At 39.1% G+C, this 27904-nt stretch overlaps 2 protein-coding genes across 3 annotated transcripts; one reads left to right on the top strand and one right to left on the bottom strand.

Moving 5' to 3' along the window:
* Positions 1 to 1280: 1280 nt before the first annotated feature.
* Positions 1281 to 21288, bottom strand: LOC144633055 (arf-GAP with dual PH domain-containing protein 1-like). 2 transcript variants are annotated; one of them, XM_078491826.1, is made up of 11 exons: positions 21083 to 21288; positions 20488 to 20621; positions 10164 to 10255; positions 9369 to 9451; positions 8969 to 9081; positions 8412 to 8558; positions 7691 to 7774; positions 4852 to 4914; positions 3655 to 3723; positions 2818 to 3043; positions 1281 to 1872 (listed from the first exon to the last, which is right to left on the bottom strand). In XM_078491826.1, exons 1-11 carry the CDS (start codon positions 21168 to 21170, stop codon positions 1766 to 1768), a joined length of 1206 nt encoding a protein of 401 aa, XP_078347952.1. In that variant the 5' UTR covers positions 21171 to 21288; the 3' UTR covers positions 1281 to 1765. The 2 variants fall into 2 exon arrangements, with proteins under 2 accessions (XP_078347952.1, XP_078347953.1); XM_078491827.1 differs by lacking the exons at positions 20488 to 20621; positions 21083 to 21288 and adding exons at positions 13154 to 13287; positions 13400 to 13606.
* On the top strand, positions 13586 to 19545 carry LOC144633054 (uncharacterized). The gene is made up of 3 exons (XM_078491825.1): positions 13586 to 13674; positions 17311 to 18585; positions 19094 to 19545. The coding sequence occupies exons 2-3, from the start codon at positions 17323 to 17325 to the stop codon at positions 19406 to 19408; spliced, it is 1578 nt and encodes a 525-aa protein (XP_078347951.1). The 5' UTR covers positions 13586 to 13674; positions 17311 to 17322; the 3' UTR covers positions 19409 to 19545.
* Positions 21289 to 27904: the final 6616 nt, after the last annotated feature.

Here is a 27904-nt window from a genome sequence, read left to right as displayed (position 1 = left end):
TAATTATTGTAAAAATGTTACTATTGTTAAAATCCATCATTTCACTATGGTATTCATCACAAGACGGGTCTTTATATCTACACTGCAATTATGTCATTCTAAAGCCCGGGCCAAACGAGGATGAGAGTTCAAACTCTCACTCTCGTTTGGCATGGAACTCTCATGCACTCTCATTGACTCTCATGCACTCTCATGCGCTCTCATCGACATTGAACATGCTCAAAATTTTCATGAGAGTCGATGAGAGTTTTCTCTCGTTTGGCCTGAGTTGATGATAGCCGATGAGAGTTGAGGAAAACTCTCATGAAAGTCAACTCTCATCAGCTCTCATCCTCGTTTGGCCCGGGCTTAAAGACATTGGGTGGAATATTTTTTAAACTATATATAACCGATTCCTATATAAAGTCAATTCTGGCTTAGGATGAACGTTGTTTTAAGCCCCAACCAGTGACTGTAAATAACTGGAGATACCTATTGTTAAGATAGAGCGATTTTTGATCGAGTGTCGTAAAGCAAAACACCAAAGTTAATATTCTGGCTAATCACAAAGGACACAGACAATTCAGTGAACCAATCAAAACTCGAAGCAAGTACATGTAACCTGCGCGAAGAGCGGGAAAACGTCTGAGTGCGTCATGATTTTACTTCTGATTTGAGAAAAAAAAAATTGGAAAACCAAAGCAAATGCACGTGTGCGCCATTTAAACTTCGCTTCACTACCAGAAGTGGAGAAATCGCGTCGTGTAAATAAAACCACCACATTCTAAGGACAGACGCGCGCGCGTGTAAATGGTCCTAAGTCATGTCAAATGCCTGGCTTAAGCTTTGTCAGGTGAGAAAGTCGTACCGTGTTAATTGGCCCTTTTGTGGTTTTCTTTCTTCGTAGGCTATAAATTTGGTTTGCTTTCACTTGAAGGTAACTTTGATCAATGCACTATTGTTTGTTGTTGTTGTTGTTATTATTGTTAGAGTTGACTTATTATTTACAGTTTTCTTCACAAATGGCGCGGATCGTTCTGAGAGGCGAAACCCAATCCTCGCGGAAGAGTCAAACAATAATTATTGACGTGGAATTAATAGTTTGAATAGGCCCAGTACTTAAAGTAGGTATATGACTCTGGTAGTATAACAATAAAATCCTACTTAAGTCAGTTTTACTAAGCACAGCTTAGCTTGAAAACATCCTGACATAATTTTAACAATCTGACAGGTTAGAGCAGTTTTCGAATAACTGTCAAATGTAAGTGTGCTTAAGGTGGGTTTGAATTTGGCTTGCAATATGCTCTTTTCAATGCCACACTTGGCACGTTTCCACGCGTTTTTACCGTTTTCCCGCGCTTGGCACCGGTTGCATGTTTTCCCGCGCTTGGCACCGGTTGCATGTTTTCCCGCGCTTGGCACCAGATGCATGTTTTCCCGCGCTTGGTAACAGTTGCACGTCTTTGATTTAGGGTGCTTCTGGTTCATTGTTATGATTGGTTAATGGCCAGATTTGGTAACAATGAGTTTGGTTTTATGACAATCATGAGGAAACCGCTCTATGAGAAATTCATTCCTATTACATATATGAAGGGTAATTTTTGGAACCTGCCAAAATTGAACAACATTACATTGCGCGTGCAATGGCAGGGACCCCATTTGATCAAAGTTTGTGAAGAAGAATGACTTTTAAAACATAGTGCCCATGCTATGTAGAGTCACAGGCGTTTTCGTTCTCATACTACGATCTGTAGGTCCCTAGTATTACACAGTACAGCCTCTTGCTTTACGGCGAGTCCTCGTCTCTGGAAAATGATGCTTTTCGACCAATGAAACCTCTAAAGCTCTTTTGGTTCTTCATCTTCTTCACCCCTTCACGTGTCACTTTCATTTCTGAAATGAAAAGTAGCTCTGATAAATGACATTAATGTTTCCTCCTTTGCAGCAGTGGGGGGCACTGGGGTCAGGGCGTTGCATTGGACTCTGGATAGAGTAGACTAGTTTCGAGCACTGGCCAAGGTCATTGTGTACTTACTTATATTCCCCCGGCCAGATGCGATGCAAGTCTGTCAAAAGTTACCCTGGATGCTTAGTCGCCGCTCCCTTAATTTGCTACTGTTCTTTTATACAAACAGACCTGTATGGGAGAGGCACTGCGCCATTTACATGTCTTGCCTAAGAGACTGGACATTATTTAGAGCGTGGGGAGGGCTGGTGCATATAGAAATTTATGCAAGCATAATAAGAAGGTTTGAGGTTTGAGGGAGTAAGTGGGTGAGGGGGGGGGGGAGGGGCAAAATGTGTTTCATAAAAGAGAAGGGTCAGTGGAATTTAAACATAGGCTCCCTGCACCGGCCCCCCTCTAAATAATGACTGGTCCCTAAGAACACACAGCAAAGGTGCAACAAGTGAGCTCGAAGTATTAACCTCATGATCTCAAGAACAAGCCGCAAACCCTTAAACTACTACACATCAAAAGCTGATCGGTAACAATAGCAGTTGAGACCTGTAGTAAATAATGCTTTGCAACATTTTCCCTTTTCCTCTATACCAAACGCATCTAGGGGTAATTTTCTGATACCACGCTCCCACCTTTCAATGTTGTGAATCGAAGGCCCGTGAAAAATGAATCCCAACCTTGATTTGAGGTCCGAGGCACATACAACACTCTTGTCAACCACTGTTGCCTGTTAAAATAGACATTACTAGTTTTTATGTTGGGAAGGGGGGATGAGGATGGAGTATAGAACAACAGGTATGAAAACAGCCACTTTAGCTGGCTACTGCATGCCACACCTCACTTTAACTTCATGTACAAATAGAGGAAAAAATTCCAACCTTGTTTGTCTTCATCTGTCATTGGTTGTGCAATGACTTTAGCTAAACATTCCATCCACATTCTTCTTTCATTTTCAGTATTTGCTTTCAAAACAAAATCCCGTCCAGGTGTTGTCAAGGTGAAGCAATAGTCCTCGTCTTGATGCTTTCCAGATTTGACTCCTTCTTGGAGGGCGAAGCCTTCAGTATGGGAACCAATAATTAACTCGCCTTTTGCAAAGGGGTTCTAAAAAAATAAGAACAAATAAACAAGCTGTGAGCTCGAGTTAAAATTTCACTAAATCTGAACCACTGTAAAGTTATCAAGCGAGCATAGCTTGTTCTGAAAGTAATGCTGACTCCCCATAAAAATTCATGGTTGTTAATAGCAGCGACCTTTTAAAAGTGCATAACTTGCAAAACTAGCACATAAACAACTTGACCTGCAGTTATAAGAAACAATGGCAACAACAAGTTGCATTGAAATGGTAACCAGTAGCCTGCGTAGCTGGCAGTTTTGTTGCAAAGCTTCGACAATGAGGAGGCGCACTTTAAAACTCCAACAAAACCGCCAGCTACGCAGGCTACAAAATGAACTGATATTTGTTTTATTCTCATTCTAAAGGCAATTAATATAACTCTGTTTTGATGTTATAAAGAAGTTTTCCAGCAATGTATATTCTTTTCATCGTATATTGAAAACAATTATGTTCTATGGTTCAGCCCCCACACACAGTACACGTTTTAGCAGCTTAAAAGTAGTGACCCTCCCCTCCCCCCCCCCCAAAAAAAAAGGATTTGCTACCCTCCCAAAGTATTGATAGAAAAACGCTACTTAATCTAAATGTAACCACTCACCATTGGTTCTTTGAAATAGAGAAGTCTTCTGCGATCAAGTGTAAACCACCTTTTCTGCCATGGCTCATCCTAAGAGAAGAATATGCACAATATAAATGAAACTATTGAATTGTATTACCAAACAGCACTCTAAAACATTAAGGTAATTCCTCAGTATTGCATTGCGCATCCTGTACTGCACATACTTTATTGCCCGATGAGAACGCACACTAAGAGAGGTACATCGTCGTTTTCCCGTAAACGAGTACCGGGACCTATCATTTTTTTTTTAATTTTTTCTGAGTCTAGCAATTACCTTATTTCTATAAAAATATGAACAAATTTCTATTGCAGAAAAATAACTAATAAATGGAAATGTGAACTTAGCCAGTACTCATGATAATATAATTGCTGATATTGTAAGGAATTATAGGGTATATTCAAGGTCTTCCTGCTCCTAAACGAATACCAGGACCCCTCTTTTTTCGACTATTTTGCTTGTTTCAACGGTCTTTCTCTCTTCGCCTCCCGCGCCGCCCGCCTTTCCGGGGGGCCACGTGCGGTGGCTGGTGTCGCGGGGTGGCCTCCGGGTGGCGTCCAGGCATGTGTCTCCTGCGACGCTATCAACGTGACCTGGTACGCTCGGCGCAACCTAACGAGAAGCAATGTACTTACATTTCCTGCGAGTTGGACTCTGGGTTCCGTGTGGGCCGGGGTGTGGGTATTGGGGCGCTGCTGGGTGGGGCGGTCTCAGTCATGGTTGGGTCTGCTCCTTGCGGTGGTTGTACTGTCCTGGCGTGGTGTGTGTGGTGTCGGTGCTGATGTCCTCCCTGGCGTCACCCCTCTCCATCCACATGCCAACAGAAGCATATGTGTCGTTGATTTATTACAAAAATCTATTGTCAGTTCTATTTCGATGGAATAACTTTAAAAAGTCCACTTTGTTTCTTTTTTACATAGTCTAACTGATATACAATTTGGGAAATCAGGAAATCAAAATCAGCATTTAAACTAGTTTGTCTAGGTGCTGATGACGAACTATAAAGTACTTACAAACAACCATCAACATTTACAGTACGAGACAGTCAATTTTTTTTTAAAAAAATCATGTGTCCTAAGCGCTTCACAATCATGACAAAATCCTACAATATTTATATAATTATAACAAAGATTTTAAACTTAAATTCTTCATTCATTCATCGTTCCCTTGATACTCACCCTTGGTCCAGTCTTTTCAAGAAACCCTTCATATAAGAAGTCTCTGGTGAGCACCCCGTCCAGCTAAACAGAAGAAAAACCCACAATTTATCATTAAGTTATCTACAGTGTGGTACACATGTACATCATTTAAAGAATACTTGTTAAGATCTTGGATTGATCATGGCTTGGCAAGGATCTTGACAAGATCTTGGAAGATCTTCCAAGATCATCACAAGGTTTTTAAACTGGGTGTTCACTTGAAAAATTTCAAAAAGCAATACAATAAAAACAACAACAAAGAACAAAGTTTCTGAATTGTCTGTTATTCCAGAAAATATCCATACTCCCTCAAGCAAAAGGAATTTTGGTTTGAACCCCCCACACTTCCAGAAATTCAAATTTTTCTCAATTCTTTCTTTAAAAAAATGGATTTATAGCACAACTTTAGTAAAGCGTGTGTTCTGATTGGCTTATTTAGCGTCTACTATTTGCCCATGGGTGCACGCTGACGTATGCCTTCAATCCGAGGCTGAGTGCGTGCGCTGATCTGATGTGACATGGCACTAGAAAGTGCCACTACTTCATGAATGTTTACATGTTTTCTCGGTTTTTCTGCAGTGCATTTGAAAACCTAAACGTAAATAACTATTCAAAGTAGCTATGAGCCACTAAACTCGGAAAAGTTATTATGAAACAAGAATCGAAAACAACAAACTGAAAAGGAGAGATTTGCTAAAACAAATGATGTTAAACTTTCCACAATTCAGTTCACTTCACTTAGTTTTATTGTCATCTAGCTGCTCATCGAGAGCAGGCCGAAAGGGCAAGTGATAGACTTCCCATCGGTTGCAAATTGTTTTCTTTCTTTTTATTTTTCCTTTTTGTTTTTTGAAGGTTAGGCAAAATAATAATATCATTAGAAAAATTAAGTTTTGGTCTATTTCAAGAAAACTGACATTAATACAATATTTCGGCTGGTAGTTAAGCATGCATGAAACGTATTTATTCGGCTATAAGCCGAGACCCTAGACTTTTAGTTTTTGGAACCAGTTAGACTCTGACAAAAAATAAACCCAAATAACTCGGCTATAAGCCGAGACCCAATTTTTCCTTCAAACTATAAAACAATCCACGTGCAGTGAATCAACATATTCGTTAAATCACAACCTATGTAATTGAAAAACAACAAATCACTGATAAAGAATGAATTTATTAATAGAATCGTACACAAGCGTGACAAAAACATTCACCTGAGTTCAAAATCCCATCTCAAACAATCACGCATTCTTCCGAAAAGCAGTTATCGATCATCATGCCAAAAGCTACTGGTTTTCAAACAACTAAACCATCAAATTGAAAGTTGTTGCCGAGGTAGAGACAGTTCAGAACAACTGCAAAATCGCCAGAGAAAACGGGATGATTCCTGATGATTCAGTGAATCTTCAGTTCGTCGCAATTCGCCAAGATGCTAGCAAAAAGATCAAGCGGATCCAGCGAGTGAACTTTAAATGTCATCAAAAGGAAACATGTGCTGTTACCAGTATTTATCGAGTATCCTCAATCCAATCAAACTCTTCTGAAGTGGTTTCTTTTAGCAGAGAAGTCGTGGTATTTTAAGTTCTCGCTTTTGAACAAAAATATTACATGCAGCCGATTTCTGTCAGATCGTGTTACAATGTTTACCAAGCGCGTGGGAACGAACGCTTCTGATTGGCCAGTTTCTGGTGTCCCGACAACAAGTCAAATAGATCGATTCCTTCTTGACCCTTCTTCTCTTGAAAAGTCACGTTAGCAGTGATTCTGGTAGACTAAGAGCAGTCCCTATTTTTTCGCAGAGTCCGTCGAGCTTGAAGCGAAATTATTTTGCGAACTCTGCGAAAAAATAGGGACTGCTCTAAGTCTATGATTCTGCAAATTAACTAAACTTAAAGAAAGGAACAGAAGGAAAGGAAGAGAAACAGTCTCAGGCAGAAATAATTATTGTAGAAGAGATTGCGAGGAAAAAAATTGGGTCTCGGCTTATTTCCGAGTGTTTCGGTTTTTTTGTCGGAGTCTAACTGTTTCTAAAAACCAAACGTTTAGAGTTTCGGCTTAAAGCTGAATAAAATTAATACGGTATTTCAATAAAACTGGCATTAATACAATATTTCGGCTGGTAATTTGGCATGTTAATATTATTTAACTTAACTAGAAATGTAGGTTATCAGAAGACAGGTCTAATTCTCTAAAGGCCTTAGAACACTTGCACGCATTGCGTGCCTATGTTTACAGGAATCGAGGGAAGGAGGGAAGGAGTGAATTCACTTCGCCCACTACAACTCTTTTCCGAGTTAAAAACCATTTCTCCAAAATACTGAAAGACTTTGAGGTACAATGCAAGTTTTAAATAATTCAAAAGTTTGTTTGTTTTTTCTTTAAAATTTTCGTCAGCGTTTACGCGAGCACCACATGCAATTGTTTAAATAAGCGCGTGCACTTTTACCTCCAAGAAACTGTAATAAATCGCCAAAAAGTTGTGCTATAAAACAAATGGTAAATGTCACAGCGTGCACTATTGAGTTACAGATGCACTTGGGAGGTTTGCTAAGCACTCAAGAAGCTAGAGTCGCCCGAGGCGATTCGTGCTTAGCAACCTCCCGCGTGCATCTGTAACTTATGTAATAGTGCAAGCTGTGACATTTACCATTTTTTAATTTGAGACCCTGTACTGCCCTGCCCCAGGGTTTATACCCAGCATTTTATGGTATTGGAGGTGTGCATTAGCAGACTGGAGGTTTAACTGGAATCTGGAAAAACCAGATTTCAATTTCAGTGTTGTAACCACTCAGCCATGCTGCATCCAGTCAATCATATTTACCTTTTCGGGGGTAACTCCTGGTACATTGTATCCAAGTAAATCAAGCTTTGCTTTCCTGATGGCCATGTACCATTCGACAATCTCCTGTTAAAATTAAAACAGTTGATTCAAAGCCTGTTAGGAATTTTGATTATAAATATATTATATCTGAGACATTTTGCAAAAAAATAAATAAATTTTTGTCTGAAGAAAGCCCTTTTCCCACCATATTGAATACAATAACGGAGCAAATGAGAAGACCAGGGCCACAACTGATATTCATGTTGACCTACTCATTGTGTATCACAGAAATAGCAAAGACCAGTAGTCACTTTTCAACATTTAATCCAAGCAAAGCCACTCTGATACACATATACTGTATGTGCGTTGATCAATATCACAACCATCACCTCTCCCAGTCTCTAGATGTGAGGTTTTTACCCCAAGTTCTACAAATTATTTCTCGCTCTAAAAATCAAGAATAACTTCAAATCCAATTTTCTGTTTGTTTTTGCTTGTTTTGCTTGCCCCCCTTAAAAAAATATGACCTGTTTAAGGACGTTAGGCACTTTACTTGTCTCTGTAATGTGCCAGAAGGTACATAAAGTGGATTGCACTTTGTCTGGCCTCTACCCTTCATCTTGTCCAATCACATTCAATTTTGATTTTTAAGGAAGAAAGAACCTTTACCAAGGCGAAGGCAGCAATATCTTCAAAAGAAATACATGTACAGAACACTAACCTGTCCAGAGTCTGAATAGACAAAGTAGTTTCTCGTCACGCCTTTCCTTATATAAGTTATCTGTAAGCTGTTTTCTTTGTTTGTTCTTTCCTCAGCAAAAGTAACATTGATCTCTGTGATATTAAATGTACTTTTTGGTTCTCTATCCTAGAAAATGTAAAGCAAAAAATTAAAGTTGAACCTCATGACTCTCTCTCTCTCTCTCCTCTTATCCTTGGGACTTATATAACTTAATGCAGATAGATACTAATTAAAGAGTCCAGATACAGGCTGTATGCATGCATATCGACTGAAAAAAAATTGAGACTGAGTACACTTGAATTTACGCATTTTATTATAAAAAATGTTTAAGCAAATTAGTTTGCAGCAAAGAACAGCATCATGCATGCATACGTAACAATAGTTAAAGTCCATCATTTCTCAATGTTGCATTATTCAAACACAGAATATTGGAGATCTGGTTCTCTATTGCAAGACAAAAACATTCCACAAATTTATTAAAGCTTAATGTCATTTATTTCATGCTTTTCTGATTTGCACATTAAAAAGTCACTCACCTGGTCTTTAATGAAGTAAGCAAGAGAATTTTCTGCTGCAGACAGAACAAAAAGTCGTAGATTCCAACTACTATCCTCTTTTCCTTTTTTTCTCAAATATCCTCGCAGTGAACCTAAAAAAATGATTATATTTGATATTATATCTTTAAAAAACATTAATTTTACCTGACGGACGGACCAACTGACCAACTGACTGACCAACAGACTGACTGACTGACAGACCAAATGATTGACATGACTGACTGACTGACTGACAGACTAACCGACCGACTGACTGACTGACCGACCGACCGACCGACCGACCGACCGACCGACCGACTCTGCAGAGTGGATGGATGGATGGATGGGCAGACAGTCAGGTGGATTAATGACAAAAGAAAGTCTTTAATTAACATCTTACCTGTTAAATACTTTGGTTCTGGCGCACCATCAATAAACTCCTTTCTTTCATATTTTGCCCTTATCCATTGTTCCCTAAGCACACTGCATTTTGAATAAAAAAATAAATAAATGAGTGAATAAATGGATAAGGGACTGGTCAATATATCAGGGGGTGGGCCGGAGCGGAGGTGGCTCCCCCCTCTGGCTCCTGCGGGTGCACCCCCCGACTCACCTGTGGGGGGATCCACTTCTTCTCCGTTGTTCTGAGTAGGGCGGAAGGGGGTAGGTCTGATGATACATCTGGGGGTCAGGGGCTCCCCTGGCCTTGGTCGCCGCGGTTTTTATATGTGATACATCTTTTCTTGTTTGTGAGTGCACCCCACGAAAACCACCGCTCCCCCCCCCTCTCCTTTACCATCCCTAAGTACTGGTAGCTGATTGAAGAAGCAATAATAAATGAAAAATGCAGCAAAGAAGTAAGGAAGGAAAGAAGGATGGAAGGAATGAAAATAAGATAAATAAGTCAGCCAACAGTTTCCAAATCAGTAATTTAATATTTATATAATTGAAAATAACATGCCATCCATCAATGCTTCATTTGCAGTTCATGATATAATAAGGATTGAGTATGTTTCAATCTTTTTAGAAGGTTTTCTCAATCTGGTGCTTGTCTCTCGCTACGTAACTCTGATTACACCCCAAGGGTTCACAAACACTGCTTTAAAAATCTCTGCCTACTTGGCCAAATCAAAATTAAAAACCCCACACACAGAAAGCTTATTTCATGAATGAATAACTGAAGAATTTTACTTACTGGGCATCTGTAGGTTTTGGTCGTCGATAACAAATTGGAACATTCTTGGCCCATATGGCATTACCCTTGTCATTACCATGCTCTTCCATGAGCTAAAAAAAAATAAAATAAAATGTAAATCACAATTTAATTAACTTTGCCACTGCTAGCTATAGTAATTTTCGGATTTAGAGAGGTGTCTGTTTTTAGGTTTCTGTGTGTGTCTTTGAAAGGTATCTCCTTTTAATAGTGGGCTGTCTACTTGGCCTAATGGTTAGAGCGCCGGACTCCGGATCGAGCGGTCCGAGATCGAACCCCGGCCGGGGTCACTTGTGTTGTGTTCTTGGGCGCCTCTCTCATGGTCCTCTCTTCACCCAGGTGTTAATGGGTCCAGCGACTTATGCTGGGGGGACTCTGCTGGACTGCTCCCATTCGGGGGGTGATATGCTGCGCTATGCACGGCTGGGATGCTCCGGCAGTGTGGGCCGCTTGGCTTGGCTTCTCCTACTTTAGAAAGATATATGTAAGTCTATCCACTTTAGACTGGTGTCTGCTTTAGACAAGTGGGCCTGCTGTTGATAGGTGTAAGCTTTTGAGACTACTTTAAGAACTATGAATGAGGGGTGCGCCTGCTTTTTAGACTGAGGTGTCAGCTAAAGAGGTGTTCACCTTACAAAGCGGTCTCTACTAGATACTTTTTAAGTACTCAAAAATTATAGGGCTCTTTGTTTTGTCCCAATTGTGTTCATCCCTTCCAAGGTAAAAATGCCTCCATTCAGGCCTAAAGGCCCATCAGGCCAAAGCTTATCCTGGTTGAGGTTCCCCTTAGGTGATTAGAAGTATTTCTGGTCTCCCCTGGATAGGATGCTTGTGGGATGCTAGTCCATCGCATTGTTACCACCCCATTAAATTTGCCAGTACCCACTTATATGGCCTGGGTTGAGAGAGACACAATAACAGCAAAGTGCCTTGCCCAAGAACACAATTATTATAATTAAGTGACTCTGGCTGGGCTTGAACCTGGAGTCTACTGCGCTTTAGAACAATAATATTAGGCCACGGTGCCTCGCATAACCCTTCCCTTTTATTACGGTCTTCCATACAAAACCATCCACCTACAAATTAATATAAATATTTTGTAATATTTATAATCCTTCAAAAAATACCGTAAAATTCCAGTTATAAGCCCCCTGGTTATAGGGCCATCTAGCTGGAAACAAAAAAAAATACATCTGATTATAAGCCCCCCCGGATATAAGCCCCCCTTCACCGGATGACAGTACTGAACAGGCTAAATGTTGCTCTATTGTGCGTTTTTTAACTTATTTATCAATTTTCGAACAACACTGCTGTGGCTCGTTTCGAAAAGAGTTCAAACCAGGGATTTTTGTTTTGAAGTTCAACATAATTATATAAAAAAAAACACTACTAACACCTACTGGGCATTACATGTAGTAGTCACTACAACAGAAAAAAAATGTGACAATTACCTTGTTTACCTGATTTTTCTTTAGAAATACTCACATAGCTAACACCTTTGCATAACAAGTGAGTGAGTGAATGTGCGAGAAACATGAATCTAGAGCTGTGATCATAATTTTTCACTCAACCATGTTTCAATAGTCAGAAAAAACGTGTGGGTGTTAAATTGTAACAAATCTGAAATTACATCAAACATTGAGCTGAACTTATACATGTAAGGTACATGTATATACATATACATTCCAGGTTCTGGAAGCATATAAAGGCCATCCCAATAAAATGTTTCGTTTCCCATCGCCCCGTCTTTTGTGATGATGGGTCGGTCGGTCGGGCAAAAAAAAAAAGAAAAAGAAAAAACACTTGGGTTCCAGAGAAGGCCGGGCTGCTAAGTAAGAAAGCCTGATTACAAAGTCAACTCGAAAACGTGGTCTTTTCGTTCGTTATTCCTTATCAAATGTCTAAACAGTCTTTAAATAACATAGTATCGATGTTTATTAAAGACAAAGACATCCGTATACCAATCGTTGTTAATAAAACAAGATCATGTGCTTGTAAATTGAAGTACTTGCTTCTTTAACTAGTGAATCTGGATTTTTTTTTTTTTTTACTTTTCGAAAAAAATGGGTCGGTCGGGCGATGGGAAACGAAACATTTTATTGGGATGGCCAAAGTTAAATTCAAGATAAACTTGGATGGTTGATGAAATTATTTAAAAGGCACTGTCTTACAAGTAAGGCATGACAATTACACTGCATGCATGAACACCAGGAAGGGAAAAAATTTTGCTGAGCTTTGTTGTAAGTAAATTTAAACTGGCAGGCACAGTTTCATGCTTGAAAAACAAATCATTATTAAATAATAATAATTGAAATTTTCGCCATATTTGTCTGAAGTAGGGTCAAATATTTATATTCACGGATAAAAATTGTTAAGTTTTTGTTTCCTTTAAATGAACCCCTGCACTATCTTTACATAATTTATTTATTATTTTTGTATGCTAAATGCCCAATTCGCTGACTTCATGGGCATCGTGTCGTGATCAAAGAAAAACACATTTTAATAAAGCCTTTAAATGTACAATGTAGTAATTAATGTACCCACAAAAATTCCAGCGATGATCTTACGAGGAAATGAATAATAAAATATATTTTAAAAACATCATTTTCCAGAATTGGCAAATAAAGTAATCAGAACACAAACAGATATAGCTTACAGCGAAAAGTCTTACTGCTAAAATTGGGCAAAGTGCGTGAAGATGATTACATCTTATTTTAAGCTGATGTTTGTGTTGATTGCAAAATGACATATTGTTAAGCTATGGGTACACACGACAACAAGAGCTCATATTAACCATATTACACTTTGTGTACAAGCTTCAGCGCTCGAAAACAGTGATTTTTACCCATTTAACAACAACTATAATCGATTGCATTTATGATATTGAGACGCCATGTATGAATGACGATTCACAGACTTGGAAGATTGACGTTCGCTCAAACGTACTGAAAGCCGCTGATTTAACATTTTACCTTCAGTTTTTCGTCGGTCCACGTATCAAGCCTGAGAGACTTGACTACAGAGACTTGCGCTCCTAAATTCCTGTGGATTCCACTGCATGTGATACAAATGAAAATCCCCTTCGACGCCGAGGCCCATTCAGGGTCTGCAAATATCGCCCAGGAAGTCGCGAAGAAAATTAATTGAAAATTCAAAAGACAATTCACAAAGCACCGATCCTGTAAGCCACGGTGATAAAATACATTTTAAGCCCTTACTTGGAGCTCCGCAATCTGCACATGTGTTATTCTGTGGCTGTTTCATCAGCTCCAATATCGCGCCTCGGTTCTTTTCCGACATTTTGATTGCGAAGAGCGCATTGCAAACTTAGTAGGGGAGGGGATAGTCCCGCAAAGGTCACTTCCTCACATGGTTATCGTCCCCATTCCCCACGCAATGCGTTCCAAAACACGCGTGACAGAGAAGACCAAGTGCAGAGAAGAACAAATCAAAGGTTTACAAGCCAAGAAAACTCGCCTCATTTTTTACGGAGGTAGGTGCTTTTATAGTTACAATAATGTGAGTAAATGCTCTTTTATAAGGTATGGTTTTGTCACCTTAACGCTTTTCTCTACGGCCTGACCGCCTTTTCTTCAATACAACTCACATTTTCACCTAAGCTTCGATTCGCACGTGTCCATATTTTTACTTTCATTGCATTTTAATGCCTGCTTGAGGTATTAATTTTTTATCCAAACATTGATTCCTCGACATTATTATTGACTTTAGCTCGAAGAATTTGACATGAACGCCCAGTTGAATGTATTTTTAATTTCATATAAACTGAAGTGAAAAGGAGGACTTGGTGGTGGTGGGGGGGGGGGGGGGGGGGGGCTCTGTTGGGGTCTAAGAAGGCGGAGGGCTCTGTTGGGGTCTAAGAAGGCGGGGGTAGTAGTCCGGGGGTAGGTTGTTGGGGCTAAGTTGGGGGATGGGGTTGGATTGGGGGTGGGGGCTCTGTTGGGGTCTCATAGAAAACCCGTAACCTATCTCAGACCAAACAAAGCTCAAATATCAGAGTTAAATGGTATCTTCCATCCCAGACCAGAAGTCAAGAGGATGTTATTCAAAACGTTATAGTCACCAAGATTCTGTGTATTGTGCAGTTCCAAAAAATTTCCATACCCACCCCCATGGAAGGTCATTGGAACTTCAAAGGGGGTGGGGGTCTCAAAAACCATAATGTTTAAAGGAAAGTATGAGGCTTAACTGGAATTCCAGAAGGGTGGGGGTGGATTCAAACCAAAAAACCTTCCATGGGAGGAATATAGATATTTTATGGAACAACACATTCTAGATCTGGGTACAGAGGAAGCTTTCTTTTTACTGTATTTATTTGATTAAGCGCCCAGCTTGGTGCTTATTAAATTTTTGGACCTTGAGAGTAAGTGGGCGCTAATTTCAAGGTGGGTGCTTATTCGAGGCTGGGCCTGATTAAATTTTCACCTTTTTCAGCAAGTAGTAAGTTTATTTTGTAACAAAACAATAAATAATAACAAAAAGTGAAGATATACCACAGCAGAATTTTAACTGTTCATTGAAAATTTCTGTAAAATTTTAAGAAAACTCAGTCTTTGGAAAAGTCTCTTTGTGCTATTTAGTCAAATCAATAATCAATACTCTTTTGGGGGGTTTTTTTTTTGTCTTGTCCCCTTTTTTTAATGTTCGCCGTGCTGTTTTTTTTGGTGTTATTTTTTAAAATGTTTTTGTTCGCAGGCTACTTTTGTCAGTGCTCAAAACGCTGTGCTCGCAAAGACCATTGATGCCCCTTCTCTTTGTGCTCTTGTCATTGCACTTCACTTTTTAGTGGGGTGGGGGTGGGCGCTTATTTGAGGCTGGGTGCTTATTAACTTTTCCTACCTGCACCTACAGGGTGGGCGCTTATTCGAGGTTGGAGGCTTAAATTATCGAATTAATACGGTAAATGGTTTATGAATTCAAAGATCTTAATATTATGCTTAACTATCACAGCTGCTTCTCTGGTGGTTGGAGTTTAGCCATGGGAGTGAACAAAAACATGGCATCTGGAATAATGGCATTTAAATAGATAATAAATGAGTTTTTTTTTTATCAAGGCTATAGTTATGAACACAAAGTCGTTACATGCTAATTATTTTCTGATTAATTCTGAAAATGTCCAGTCACATGAAGGGTTGGAACTTGGCACTCGCCACTGGGCGGTCCTTCAGCTCACCCGCGTTTCCGTCCCTTCGGGAGCCCCCTCCCCTAACATTTTATCACGTTGCGCAGTGGTGGTTGATCGGACTCTCTTTCTTGTGATCGCCAAAAACCTCACTCTCTCGGGAGTTTTTTTGATTTTTCCCTCCTGTTGTTGCGCAAGTGTCAATGTAAGAAAAGAGGTGGGAAAATCGGAAAATCTCGAGGTCGGTGGCGCTTATATTTTTGCTATATTCTGGATATGAATGTCTCGCTGTCCCCTCCCTGGGCGGGGGGCGTATCCAACACTGCACATGGCAGGGCAACCTTCAATCAAGTGAGGCATTGATGTAATCTTTGAATAAACATTTTAAAACTTATGTTTCATTGTTGTCTATGGCTGGCTTATTTATTTAATCAAAAGGTGCAACAAAATCGTGACAAGAAAGACTTCCATAAAAGCTCTATTTATTAGGCCCCAGAGGGCTAATTTCTTTTCAAGAACTTTGGGAGCCGAGGTGCTTAATAGAGAGGGGGTTTCATTTGAAACTATATATAAGTGAGGGTACATATGTAGGAGAACATGTAATAGTGTTACCTTGTGTTAAAGTGTTGCTTTGATAACAAGATTAGTATCAAATGTTTGAGCTGTTAATATCTGTCAGCACATTTATAATTGCATTATACATGCGTGAGTAATAAGCCTAGCCATGGTATGTTTCGATCAGTACTTAGGTTTATAGTCATAAATGTTGCTAATATCGTCAGTACTAGTGTGAGTTTATGTCTGTAAGCTACCAAACAAGTCACCATTGGGGGGAGCTATTTCACCAAATTAATAAACGGTCATATTCAAGATCAAGGAGAAGAACTAAGGTGGATTTTTTAATATTTTAGTGCTGTTTAGTAACACTTTTTCTCAAAACGGTAACAATAAAAAGTGAATGTGTTGGATAAATAACTTTCAAGCTTTAAAGTTATATTGTTTTCTTGTTCATGAATTGTCATTTATCTACCATCTATGGAAAAACTGAAACTTATACAGGGTGCATATAGTCTAGAGATGGTTGGTGATGGAAAGTACCGGTAGTTACTCTTCTAGTCACTATATCGTACAGAAACTGGGTAAACTCCGAAAGTGGGGAAGTGGCCTGGGGGGGGGGGGGGGTACTTGACCCATGTTTGGGTTATGGCTGCCACTCTGGGTTTGAAACCCTGAGATAAAAAATTACCTTAAAACCTACCCTGTAGGACAATGCCCTCTATTTTAACATGTAGGACAAAGGACAACATCCACACTCTGTTATTTATTTTTACTACTTTATTTTTGTTTTTGTTCATCCTGTCATCAGGATGTACACCGCTCAGTAATTCTGTCAATCTGCAGTTATTTTATAATGCTGATCATTTTGTGGAGTTAAAAATACTGAAAACAATAGCACTTCAAGATCTAATCCTGGAAATGATTTAATGTTGACTGATGATCTGCTAAATAAAGATAGAGATAAGAGTCTCTGATTTTGGATTGCTAGAAGTTTGACGACAGTCTTGCAGTCATACTCTGTTTAGGTCCAGGGCCCAGACACTGATTAGGACAGACTTGCTTGACATGGTATAACCTGTTCAGAGCGGAAGGGCCAAATACCATATCCTATGCAGCAACACATCCCATAGAGGGACGTGTCATGGGCCATATGGGGGAGTACCCCCTAGAAGGGGGGGGGGGTTGTGGATCATTTTACCCAAGACGTTAGAACAGTTTTATTATATTAGTGTATTTAAGCTCAATCAATCAATCAATCAATCAATCAATCAATCAATCAATCAATCAATCAATCAGTAAGTCAATCAATCAATCATTTAATCAAACAATTCATTAATCAGTCAATCAATCATTAAAATCAATCTATCAATAACAAATTATCTTTGTTTACCCTTGTCAGTCATCTAATTATGTATTTCTTGTTAATTGTAGGAGTGAAGAGATATGGGCAAGAAAGACAGTGAAGCCGTCGTGAAGGATATGGATGAAAAAGAGGTTGGAGAAAGAAAAGAGAAAAAAGAAAAGAAAAAGAAGAAGAAATCGAAAGAAGAATCTGAGAGCACAGAGGCAGCGAAGAACGAAGAGGAAATTGCACCAAAGGACAAGAAGAGTAAACGAAGTAAAAAAGAGGAAAGTAAGAACAATGAACAAGAACCAGAAGGTGGGATTGATACAGAAACTAATGGAAAGAATAGAAAAAAGGCAAAAAAGGAACTAGAGGTTAAAATTGAGGAGAAAACTGCGGAGGATGATGAGAATGAAAAAGAGAAAGCTAGGAAAGAAAAGAAAAAGAGAAAAAAGGATAAGATCGTGGAAGAAGAGGAATCATTTGAAGTTGATGATATTGAGAAAGGTAATGATGGAGATGGAGGGAAAGAAAAGAAAACGAAATCCAAGGAAAAACAAGGAAAGGAGGAAACGCCCGAGGCAAAAACGGAGGGTGAAACCCCTGAGAAAAAGTCAAAACGTGATCGTAAGAAAGCTAAACTCGGCGAGGTGCTAGAGTCATCTGTGGAAGTTAAGGCGGCTGACCAGAAAGGGGATGAGGAGACTGGTGACATTAAAGATGGAAAGAAAGAAAAGCGTAAAAAGAAGGCAACGAAGGCAGAGGAGTGTTTTGAAACGAAAGAAGAAGCCGAATGTGAAGAAGAAAATGAAAGCGCCAAGAAAAAGGCGAAGCGTGCTCGCAAAGAGGCAAAGAGTGTCGAAACGGAGAAGTCCGGAGAAAGCAAAAACGAAGACGAAAAACGGAAAGAAAAGAAGAAGGTTGATTCAGTCGAAGGTACAGATATAGCAAGAGAAGACGCAACAGAAAATGATGACGAGGGAGGGTCAAAAAGAAAAAGGAAAAAGAAATCAAAGGTTGACAGTGGTTTTGGCGACGAAGAAGAGGAAGTAACAGCCAAAAAGTCAAAACGCGACCAGAAGAAAGCTGAAAATGATGACACTGAAACAGTGGCTTCGACCAAAGAGGAAGAAGAAACTAAAAGTGAAAGGGAAATCCGCGGAAAAAAGGAAAAGCGCGATCGCAAAAAACCGAAGGATGTTGAAATAGAAGAACCGCCTGAAGATGGACAAGAAACAGCGAAGGAGAAGAAGAAAAAGAAGAGTAAGCGTAAACATGAGGAAGATGGCGCCCCTTTTGGTGAAGAAAGGGGCGGAAACGAGAAAAAGGATGGGAAATCAGACGATAAGTCTCAGTCTGAGGTGAGGAAATTGGGTGTTTCTTTAGTGATACTGCAATAGCAAAAGGTTGGACACTGTCCTCTAGGAAAACTTGAAAGGAAGGAAAGGAAAGGAAAACTTGTCCTAACAAACTTCAATTAGTTTTTGACAACTTTTTATACACCTTTTTTACGGAGGCCGAGGCGGCGTTGAAAATTGACAGTCCCTAGACTTTGATTGGCCAGTTCACATATAGGCCTTGCATTAGAAAATTGTCAAAAAAGGGTCAAAAATTTTATTAGTGGCAATCGTAAGGTGCGCAGTAGTGTTAGCTCCCTAACCAGTCAGTTGGTTGTGTCACGTAAAGCAAGGGCCGGCTTACACTGGAATTTTCGGATAATTTTTGGTACCGCATTTCCTTGTCACCTTCCCAGCCGTTATATTGGATTGTCACGCAACGCTCAGCGGTGACAAGCGTTGCGTGACGTTTTGTGTAGATTACGTATGCCCCAAACATTCTTATTTTATTTCTTTTATTTTTCATCTACAGCTTGGCCAGTGGGGTGAAGCACAGTTTGGAAGCGAGGAGAAAAATGAAAAGTTTCTCCGTTTAATGGGTGCCTTCAAGCATAAACCTTCTACCCAGGCGCCCGAAACAAACGTGAGCCCACAGTCCAGTCGACGCTGTATGACCAAGGACACTGAGAAGTCTCTCACACATAGATTGGAGCAACAGTACGAGACTGCGATGGACTTTAGCAGGAACCGAAGAGGTCTGGGACTTGGATATAACCCGGATGAAGACCCAAGCAAGGAGACATTTTATATTGATAAAACTGGTTCCAAATCAGTAAAGTTAAGCTAGTTTGCTAAGTAGAGAATAGCAATTGAGCTAGAAGGCTACCCTAAGAGGAATAGTATATGCATTAAGCTGTTATGTTACGTAAACTAAAGAGAAATAATAGACAGTTTACTTAGAGTAAAATGACAATTTCATTAACACTGGTTCGTTTGGAGGCATCTCCTTGGTTGTCAAAATCCATTGCCTTCGCGCTAAAGCTGCTGTTCGGAATAACTTAACTTTGATCCCTAACTCCATGTTGCGGATTTGTCATCTTTGTTTCCATAAATTCAAGCCTCCCTCTCTCCAGTCCTCATCTACGTTTTGTTTTCCTCGAGAGAGAGCTCGCGTACATCCCTCACCCCACCCCAGAAAAAAACCCAGCTGTTTTGACCCCGGAAGTAGTCGTAGGTTTTATGATTCCTTCCATATATGATTATTTTAAGGGGTAATTTATATGAGAATTGCTACAAATCAATGCTGATTGCTTTTATACTAAAACTTCAAGAGTCCAAGAGGCACTGTCCATTCAGGGGCATGATTTCGTCGATCTCGAATTAAGCATACCAAAATGACAGGACACCCAGTAAAAAATTATTTGAATGACACATGACAAGAACCCATTAGAATGTATGAATGAGTTACAAGGAAGTGGAATGCGAAACTATGACATGCGGGGCTTCCCATTTCAAGTTAGGCTACGAAACCGTTTGTTTGAAGTTAGTATACGGTCTATTTCCTAATGCGTATTTTTGCAGCCTTGGAGAAATATCCGAAAGTGACATGTATGAGCTCGAGTTTGAAACAAATTGATGTGTAGATTTGCTACGCTATTGCGTGACACGGTTTCCGTTAGACGAATTTACATGTTCAATAGTGCAAATCGACATTTTAGGTTCTTTCCCAGTACAATTCGAATAGCGTATTGGTTATTATTATTAATTATCAGCATCGTTTCGTACTGAAGAATCGAGAAAATCCAGATACTTAAAAAGTCGACTAGCTGATTAGCCCTCCCATTTGTGAATGTATTTTAATGATGTATTGCATGCCAAATTGCGGTCAGAAGGGTTTACACGGTTGTTTATTAATTCTTACGTTACCTGTAAATTTTCTTCATTCCAGTTCCCAAAATTAAGAGATTTTATTCTTGAAACTGTCGATCCAAAACTCGTGTGGACTTGGGCGCAGTACTCGCAAAGAAATAAACCTTTCTTTAGGCAAGCATATCTGGGATCTGCAAAGGAAAACCATCCATTGTTAAGCTCAGCAATTTTTCTATGCAACTGTACTGACAAAGTCGTTCATGCCTGAAAATCTCCGGAAACTTGTTGTAGTGAAGGTTTGTGGAGTTTAAATCGATCGATGGGGATTCTTGTTTCTTTAATACGTGAGGAGAAACTAGATTAGATTTTTCTGAACTGAAAAGAACCGAAGTACCACAGACAATCGAAGATCATAACGGATGTTTCCACAGATACCAAACATTGTTAAAGCTCAGAACTTGTCTTTCTAAAATTTATAGCTTCCTCTTAATAATTTATATATGAATCGAAATTTGTACGGTATTACTTTCACGCGATTTTTAGACTTATTGACTACGTTAAAAGTCGCTTGAAATAAACGAACTTTAAGACCCTTAATACAAACGCTGAGACACTTCAACACAGCTGAATAATTTAGTTAAACTCTATATACCTTGTTTGCCGCAGTCAGCGCAGAAGTTGTTTCCATTTTCCTTTTGAATGGCCACAATTTTATCCGATAGTTTCTTCTTTGTCGTCATTTTAATCAGTCGTGAGTCATGTTAAACGATACGAAGGTTTCTGAACTGATCAATCTCACTGAATAGCTAACAAAGAGATGTAAGCATTTGTCTGAAAATAAATTATTACTTGACAGTTGATTAGCTGGAGTGTTTAGTAACGGATGAAAGCGCGTCATTTGCATCACATGTCAGCTGAGATACGGAAATTCAGTTTCCCCGCTCTAACTATGACAACATCACGTGAAAAGTCGCGAACGGGTGTCACGAGAAATGAAAAGTCCAAAAAAGATCTTAAGAAATGAGAAGATCTGCTCAGAATTAATCTTTGTGGATTTATAATGATCAGTAGCAGATTTCTTTATATCATATTTAAATAAAATGGAATAACAACAACAACTAATAATAGACCAAGTCCCGTCGAGTAGGGCGGAAATCATAAGGGTGGGGAAGTCCCCCGGTGTGACGTGCGTGTCTGCGACAACAAGGTCACGCAAGCGAAACCGAAAATATGTTACTTGATTACGACAATGTCACGCAAGCGAAACAACAAGGTCAAGCAAGCGCCGATTACTTGATTACGACAATGTCACGCAAGCGAAACAACAAGGTCAACAGCGCCGAATGTTACTTGATTACGACAATGTACCAAGCGAAAAACAAGGTCAAGCAACGAAACCGAAAAATGTTACTTGATTACGACATGTCCGCGAAACAAGGTCAACAAGCGACCGAAAAATTTACTTATTACGTCAATGTTATATACAAACATTGAGAACGACATCACAAAAACGGCATGGCGGGAACAAAATTATGTAGACGGAACAATTCAAGGAAACGGAATTTTAGTTTAAGTGGTTCAAATGTAACGTCGCAAGAGTGGACATCCTTTGATGGATCGTGCATGTGTGCCATCACTACCGATCTCCTCCCTAGAGCTCGCTTTTGGTCGGCATGCAACACCACGATCTTGGCGCTGACCATAGAGAAGGTGGCTCTGGGGAAGAAATTGGAATGCTCATGGTGGATGTTTACGCGCGTGCCCATCCCGCGCCAATGGAGATAGAGCCGATTATGGAGAAGAGACTGGGGAAGATGGAAAGCTTATGGATGTTTGCGCGCTTGCGCACACCGCTATCAGTAAAGACACTTAAGGTCATTGCCCTGAAATAGAACTGAACACAATTTTTGAGTTATTTTTGAGTTATTTTTTCAAAATAGCTCTTTAGTCGGCGCGATGGACCTGTAATCAGTGAAGTATGTGGGTTTGTCACACCAATCAGATTTCAGGTACTATCGGAACCAATCAAATTGTAGTTTATAAAGGGGAAGCAAACTGACGTAGTCAGCAATTTCGTTCGAAGTTTTTGAGTTATTTTTTTCAAAAATAGCTCTTTAGTCGTCGTGTCCTTGTAATCAGTCAGTGGGTCAGTGAAGTATGTGTGTTTGTCACACCAATCAGATTTCAGGTACTATCAGAACCAATAAAATTGCAGTTTATAAAGGGGAAGCAATCTGACGTAGTCAGCAATTTCGTTCGAAGTTTTTAGATTAGAAGGAGGCGGAATCGGTGAGTTGTGATTTAACCCTGGATTAAAAACGTTTTTCGTAACGCCCGCCTGCTTACAACGCACACGCCGTGAGCAAAAGGCCCAACACTAACTTGTTATTCGTCTTATTCGAGCGTACGTTTGGAGAGGCTAGCTTTCCATTTGCACAAAGCAGATTTGAAGAATAATGTGGTCATTACTTTTGCCATCCGCTTTGCGAAGTTCGTTGGGAAATTGGAAAGTTTGTTATGAAGTTGCCAAATAGGTTGCGAGTTTTTGAATCAAATTGTGAGCTTCGATACAAAGTTCCCAACTTCGGCCCGAAATTAATAAAACCTTGTATAATTACGTTATCAAAAAGGGCTTTGCTACGCTAAACTGTTGGAAACAAATGTCATAAAAATAAAAAACTTTTCTGTTCAGCGAGCCGTAAACATGTTGTCTCGAACAAATTAGTCTGTCGCGTCGCGTCGGCTTCGATTAAAATCAATAAACCATCCAGTTTCATCCGGTTTACAAACGCAGAAGACTTGAAATTGAAGACAGTGAAGATTATGCCTCACAGAAATCGTTAAATATGTGTTTTCATACAAAAAAGTTAAAATTTGACCAAATTTGTACCTGCATAAAATTTATTTATCGCCAAATCACTTGCGTGATCGCTGATGCGAAACGTTGTCTTACACTTCAAGCCACTTCAACTTTCCTTGACAAGCTCTAAAATCTTCGAGTTCAGAAATCGCCATGACTTTCGAGCAACATGTCTTGTTTCTCCTCAACAACCAAAACTTCGAAAGTTCAGTCGGGCCGAAGTTGGGAACTTATCGAAGTTCGCAATTTGATTCGCAAACTCGCAACGTAATTGGCAACTTCATAACAAAGTTTCCAATTTCCCAACAAACTTCGCAAAGCGGGCGGCCAAAGTAAACTGAAATCAACTGTAAAACATCTCGTTCAAACATTTAATGAACCGGTACAAGTATTAACTTTGCTGTTAAAAGCAACTACGATCGAGAGTAAAAACAGAATAAGAGCGTGCCATTCCGTGACAATTCGATAACTCAATTAGTTCTTGTTTGTTGAATAGAATTTAGGTTGCAAATGAACGAAAATCTTTGTCGAACAGTTCTGACAGAAAACAAATACTCCAGGTGTACTGCACTTTAAAGAACTTTCCCGAAGAAAGTGGTTTTTGATTTGATGCGTTTATTACTTCGTTTATTATAGTACTTTTCGTTCAATGTCTATATGGAATCGTGGCTTTTTCGAGAAAAACAAGGGTATCGTGTTACGTTCGTTTTTAAAAAACAGAGGTCTCATGTTACAAAAGTGAGAAAAACAACAATATCATGTTTCAGTGTTTGGCAAAAATCCAAAAGTATTCCGTAACAAACAAAAGTAACACGTTACGGTTGCAACAAAGCTAGCAACAAAATAACCGCTTAAACAGAATAAGAACGTGCCATTTTGTGACATTTTGATAATTGAATTAGTTTTTGTTTTTCAATTAAATGATGAAAATTTACATATTGAATAAAAAGTTCTGTGTATCAAATGACTAAAATTATTTTGTTTGCAAGAATTTTGTGCAAAAAGTGACTTCGTGGGCCGCCATACACAAATAGCTCAACCCATGGCATAAACCATCCCAACAGGACAATCACCCAGTTTCACCCCAAGCCACCCCATAAATTGAAAAAATAACTCCTGCACGCTTAGCGTGCCTATGTTTAGATTAGAAGGAGGCGGAATCGGCGAGTTGTGATTTAACCCTGGATTAAAAACGTCTTCGTAACGCCCGCCTGCTTACAACGCACACGCCGTGAGCAAAAGGCCCAACAATAACTTGTTATCGTCTTATTCGAGCGTACGTTTGGAGAGGCTAGCTTTCCTGACCGTAGTAAAAATAACATATAACATTTGCACAAAGCAGCTTTGAAGAATAATGTTGTCATTACTTTTGCCGTCCGCTTTGCGAAGTTCGTTGGGAAATTGGAAAGTTTGTTATGAAGTTGCCAAATAGGTTGCGAGTTTGTGAATCAATGTGAGCTTCGATACAAAGTTCCCAACTTCGTCCCGAATTAATAAAACCTTCTATATTATTTATCAAAAAGGGCTTTGCTACGCTAAACTGTTGGAAACAAATGTCATGAAAATAAAAAACTTTTATGTTCAGCGAGCCGAAACATGTTGTCTCGAACAAATTAGTCTGTCGCGTCGCGTCGGCTTCGATAAATCAATAAACTCGTTTATCTGTTTAAACGAGAAGACTTGAAGAAGAAGGAAGATATGCTAAGAAATTTAATTTTTAAAAAACTTTTTCGCCCTTTCCTTGAGTTTCTCCGGCGGGATTCTTTCGTGTGCAACTTATTTCCCGGGCGGCCATAATTAAAATCCCTTTCGGTATAATTTGCTGTTGGCAACTACTGATAGAAAACAAATAAGAGCGTGCCATTCCGTGACAGTTTGATATTTCATTAGTTCTTGTTTGTTGATAGAATTTAGGTTGTAAATGAAGAAAATCTTTGTTGAACAGTTCTGACAGGAAACAAAACTCCAGGTATACTGCGTTTAAAGAACTTTCCCGAAGAAAGTGGTTTTTGATTTGATGCGTTTATTACTTCGTTTATTATAGTACTTTTCTTCATGTCTGTATGGAAACGTGGCTTTTTCGAGAAAAACAAGGGTATCGTGTTACGTTCGTTTTTAAAAAACAAAGGTCTCATGTTACAAAAGTGAGAAAAAAAAATAATTTTCATTTGGCAAAATCAAAACCAAAAAAAGTAACACGTTACGGTTGCTACAAAGCTAGAAAAAATAACCGCTTAAAAGAATAAGAACGTGATTTGTAATTTTGATATTGAATTAGTTTTTGTTTTTCATTAAATGACGAAAATTTACGTATTGAATAAAAAGTTCTGTGTATAAAGACGATGTTGCGCAATTGTGCAAAAAGGGACTCCGTGGGCCGCCATACACAAATGGCTCAACCCATGGCATAAACCATCCCAACAGGACAATCACCATTTCACCCCAAGCCACCCCATAAATTGAAAAAATAACTCCTGCACGCTTAGCGTGCCTATTTTTCAAAATAGCTCTTTAGTCGGCGCGATGGACCTGTAATCAGTGAAGTATGTGGGTTTGTCACACCAATCAGATTTCAGGTACTATCGGAACCAATCAAATTGTAGTTTATAAAGGGGAAGCAAACTGACGTAGTCAGCATTCTCGAGTTTTTAGATTAGAAGGAGGCGGAATCGGTGAGTTGTGATTTAACCCTGGATTAAAAACGTTTTTCGTACGCCCGCCTGCTACAACGCACACGCCGTGAGCAAGGCCAAAATATTTTTTCGTCTTATTCGAGCGTACGTTTGGAGAGGCTAGCTTTCCTGACCGTAGTAAAAATAACATATAACATTTGCACAAAGCAGCTTTGAAGAATAATGTTGTCATTACTTTTGCCGTCCGCTTTGCGAAGTTCGTTGGGAAATTGGAAAGTTTGTTATGAAGTTGCCAAATAGGTTGCGAGTTTGTGAATCAAATTGTGAGCTTCGATACAAATTCCCAACTTCGGCCCGAAATTAATAAAACCTTCTATAATTATGTTATCAAAAAGGGCTTTGCTACGCTAAACTGTTGGAAACAAATGTCATGAAAATAAAAAACTTTTATGTTCAGCGAGCCGTAAACATGTTGTCTCGAACAAATTAGTCTGTCGCGTCGCGTCGGCTTCGATTAAAATCAATAAACCATCCAGTTTCATCCGGTTTACAAACGCAGAAGACTTGAAATTGAAGACAGTGAAGATTATGCCTCACAGAAATCGTTGAATATGTGTTTTCATAAAAAAGTAATTTGACAATTTCTACTGCATAAGATTATTTATCGCCATCACTTGCGTGATCGCTGATGCGAAACGTTGTCTTGCACTTCCTATTCATTTCCTTGACGCTCTAAAATCTTCGAGTTCAAATCGCCATACTTCGAGAACTTCTTTCTCCTCACTCAAAATCGAAAGTTCAGTCGGGCCGAAGTTGGGAACTTATCGAGTTCGATTTGATCGAAATCGTAATGGCAACTTCATAACAAAGTTTCAATTTCCCAACAAACTTCGCAAAGCGGGCGGCCAAAGTAAACAGAAATCAACTGTAAAACATCTCGTTCAAATATTTAATGAACCGGTACAAGTATTAACTTTGCTGTTGAAAGCAACTACAATCGATAGCAAAAACAGAATAAGAGCGTGCCATTCCGTGACAGTTTGATATTTCAATTAGTTCTTGTTTGTTGAATAGAATTTAGGTTGTAAATGAAAGAAAATCTTTGTTGAACAGTTCTGACAGGAAACAAAGACTCCAGGTATACTGCGCTTTAAAAACTTTCCCGAAAAAGTGGTTTTTGATTTGATGCGTTTATTACTTCGTTTATTATAGTACTTTTCGTTCAATGTCTGTATGGAAACGTGGCTTTTTCGAGAAAAACAAGGGTATCGTGTTACGTTCGTTTTTAAAAAACAAGGTCTCATGTTACAAAAGTGAGAAAAACAACAATATCATGTTTCAGTGTTTGGCAAAAATCCAAAATATTCCGTAACAAACAAAAGTAACACGTTACGGTTGCTACAAAGCTAGCAACAAAATAACCGCTTAAACAGAATAAGAACGTGCCATTTTGTGACATTTTGATAATTGAATTAGTTTTTGTTTTTCAATTAAATGAAAAAATTTACGTATTGAATAAAACAGTTCTGATGTATCAAAATGACGTAAAAGTTATTTTGTTTGCAAGCAAATTTTGTGCAAAAAAGTACTCCGTGAGCCGCCATAACAAATGGCTCAACCCATGGCATAAACCATCCCAACAGACAATCCCCAGTTTCACCCCAAGCCACCCCATAAATTGAAAAAATAACTCCTGCACGCTTAGCGTGCCTATTTTTAACCAAATTCCCCTATTGGTTTATTACTTTAAGGGAACTTATATTTTGAAATAAAAAAGGGGGGTCACCAGATTCGTTTAGGAGCAGGAAGACCTTGTTTATTCCATATATTTCTTTAAAATTCCTCTGCGAGTACTAGCAAAGTACACGTTTTTAGCGATAATTTATTTTTCAAAACAAGAATTGATCTGTTTTCATTTTACAGAAAGAATTTGATCGCTACACCCAAAATATGAGAAAAAATTGATAGGTCACCAGACTCG

The sequence above is a fragment of the Oculina patagonica genome, chromosome 12 (assembly GCF_052425735.1).
Source record: "Oculina patagonica isolate OP01 chromosome 12, crgOcupat, whole genome shotgun sequence".
NCBI classification, from domain to species: domain Eukaryota; kingdom Metazoa; phylum Cnidaria; class Anthozoa; order Scleractinia; family Oculinidae; genus Oculina; species Oculina patagonica.
Note: the sequence above shows the minus strand (reverse complement) of the source record. Positions and strands in the feature narration are given on the sequence as shown.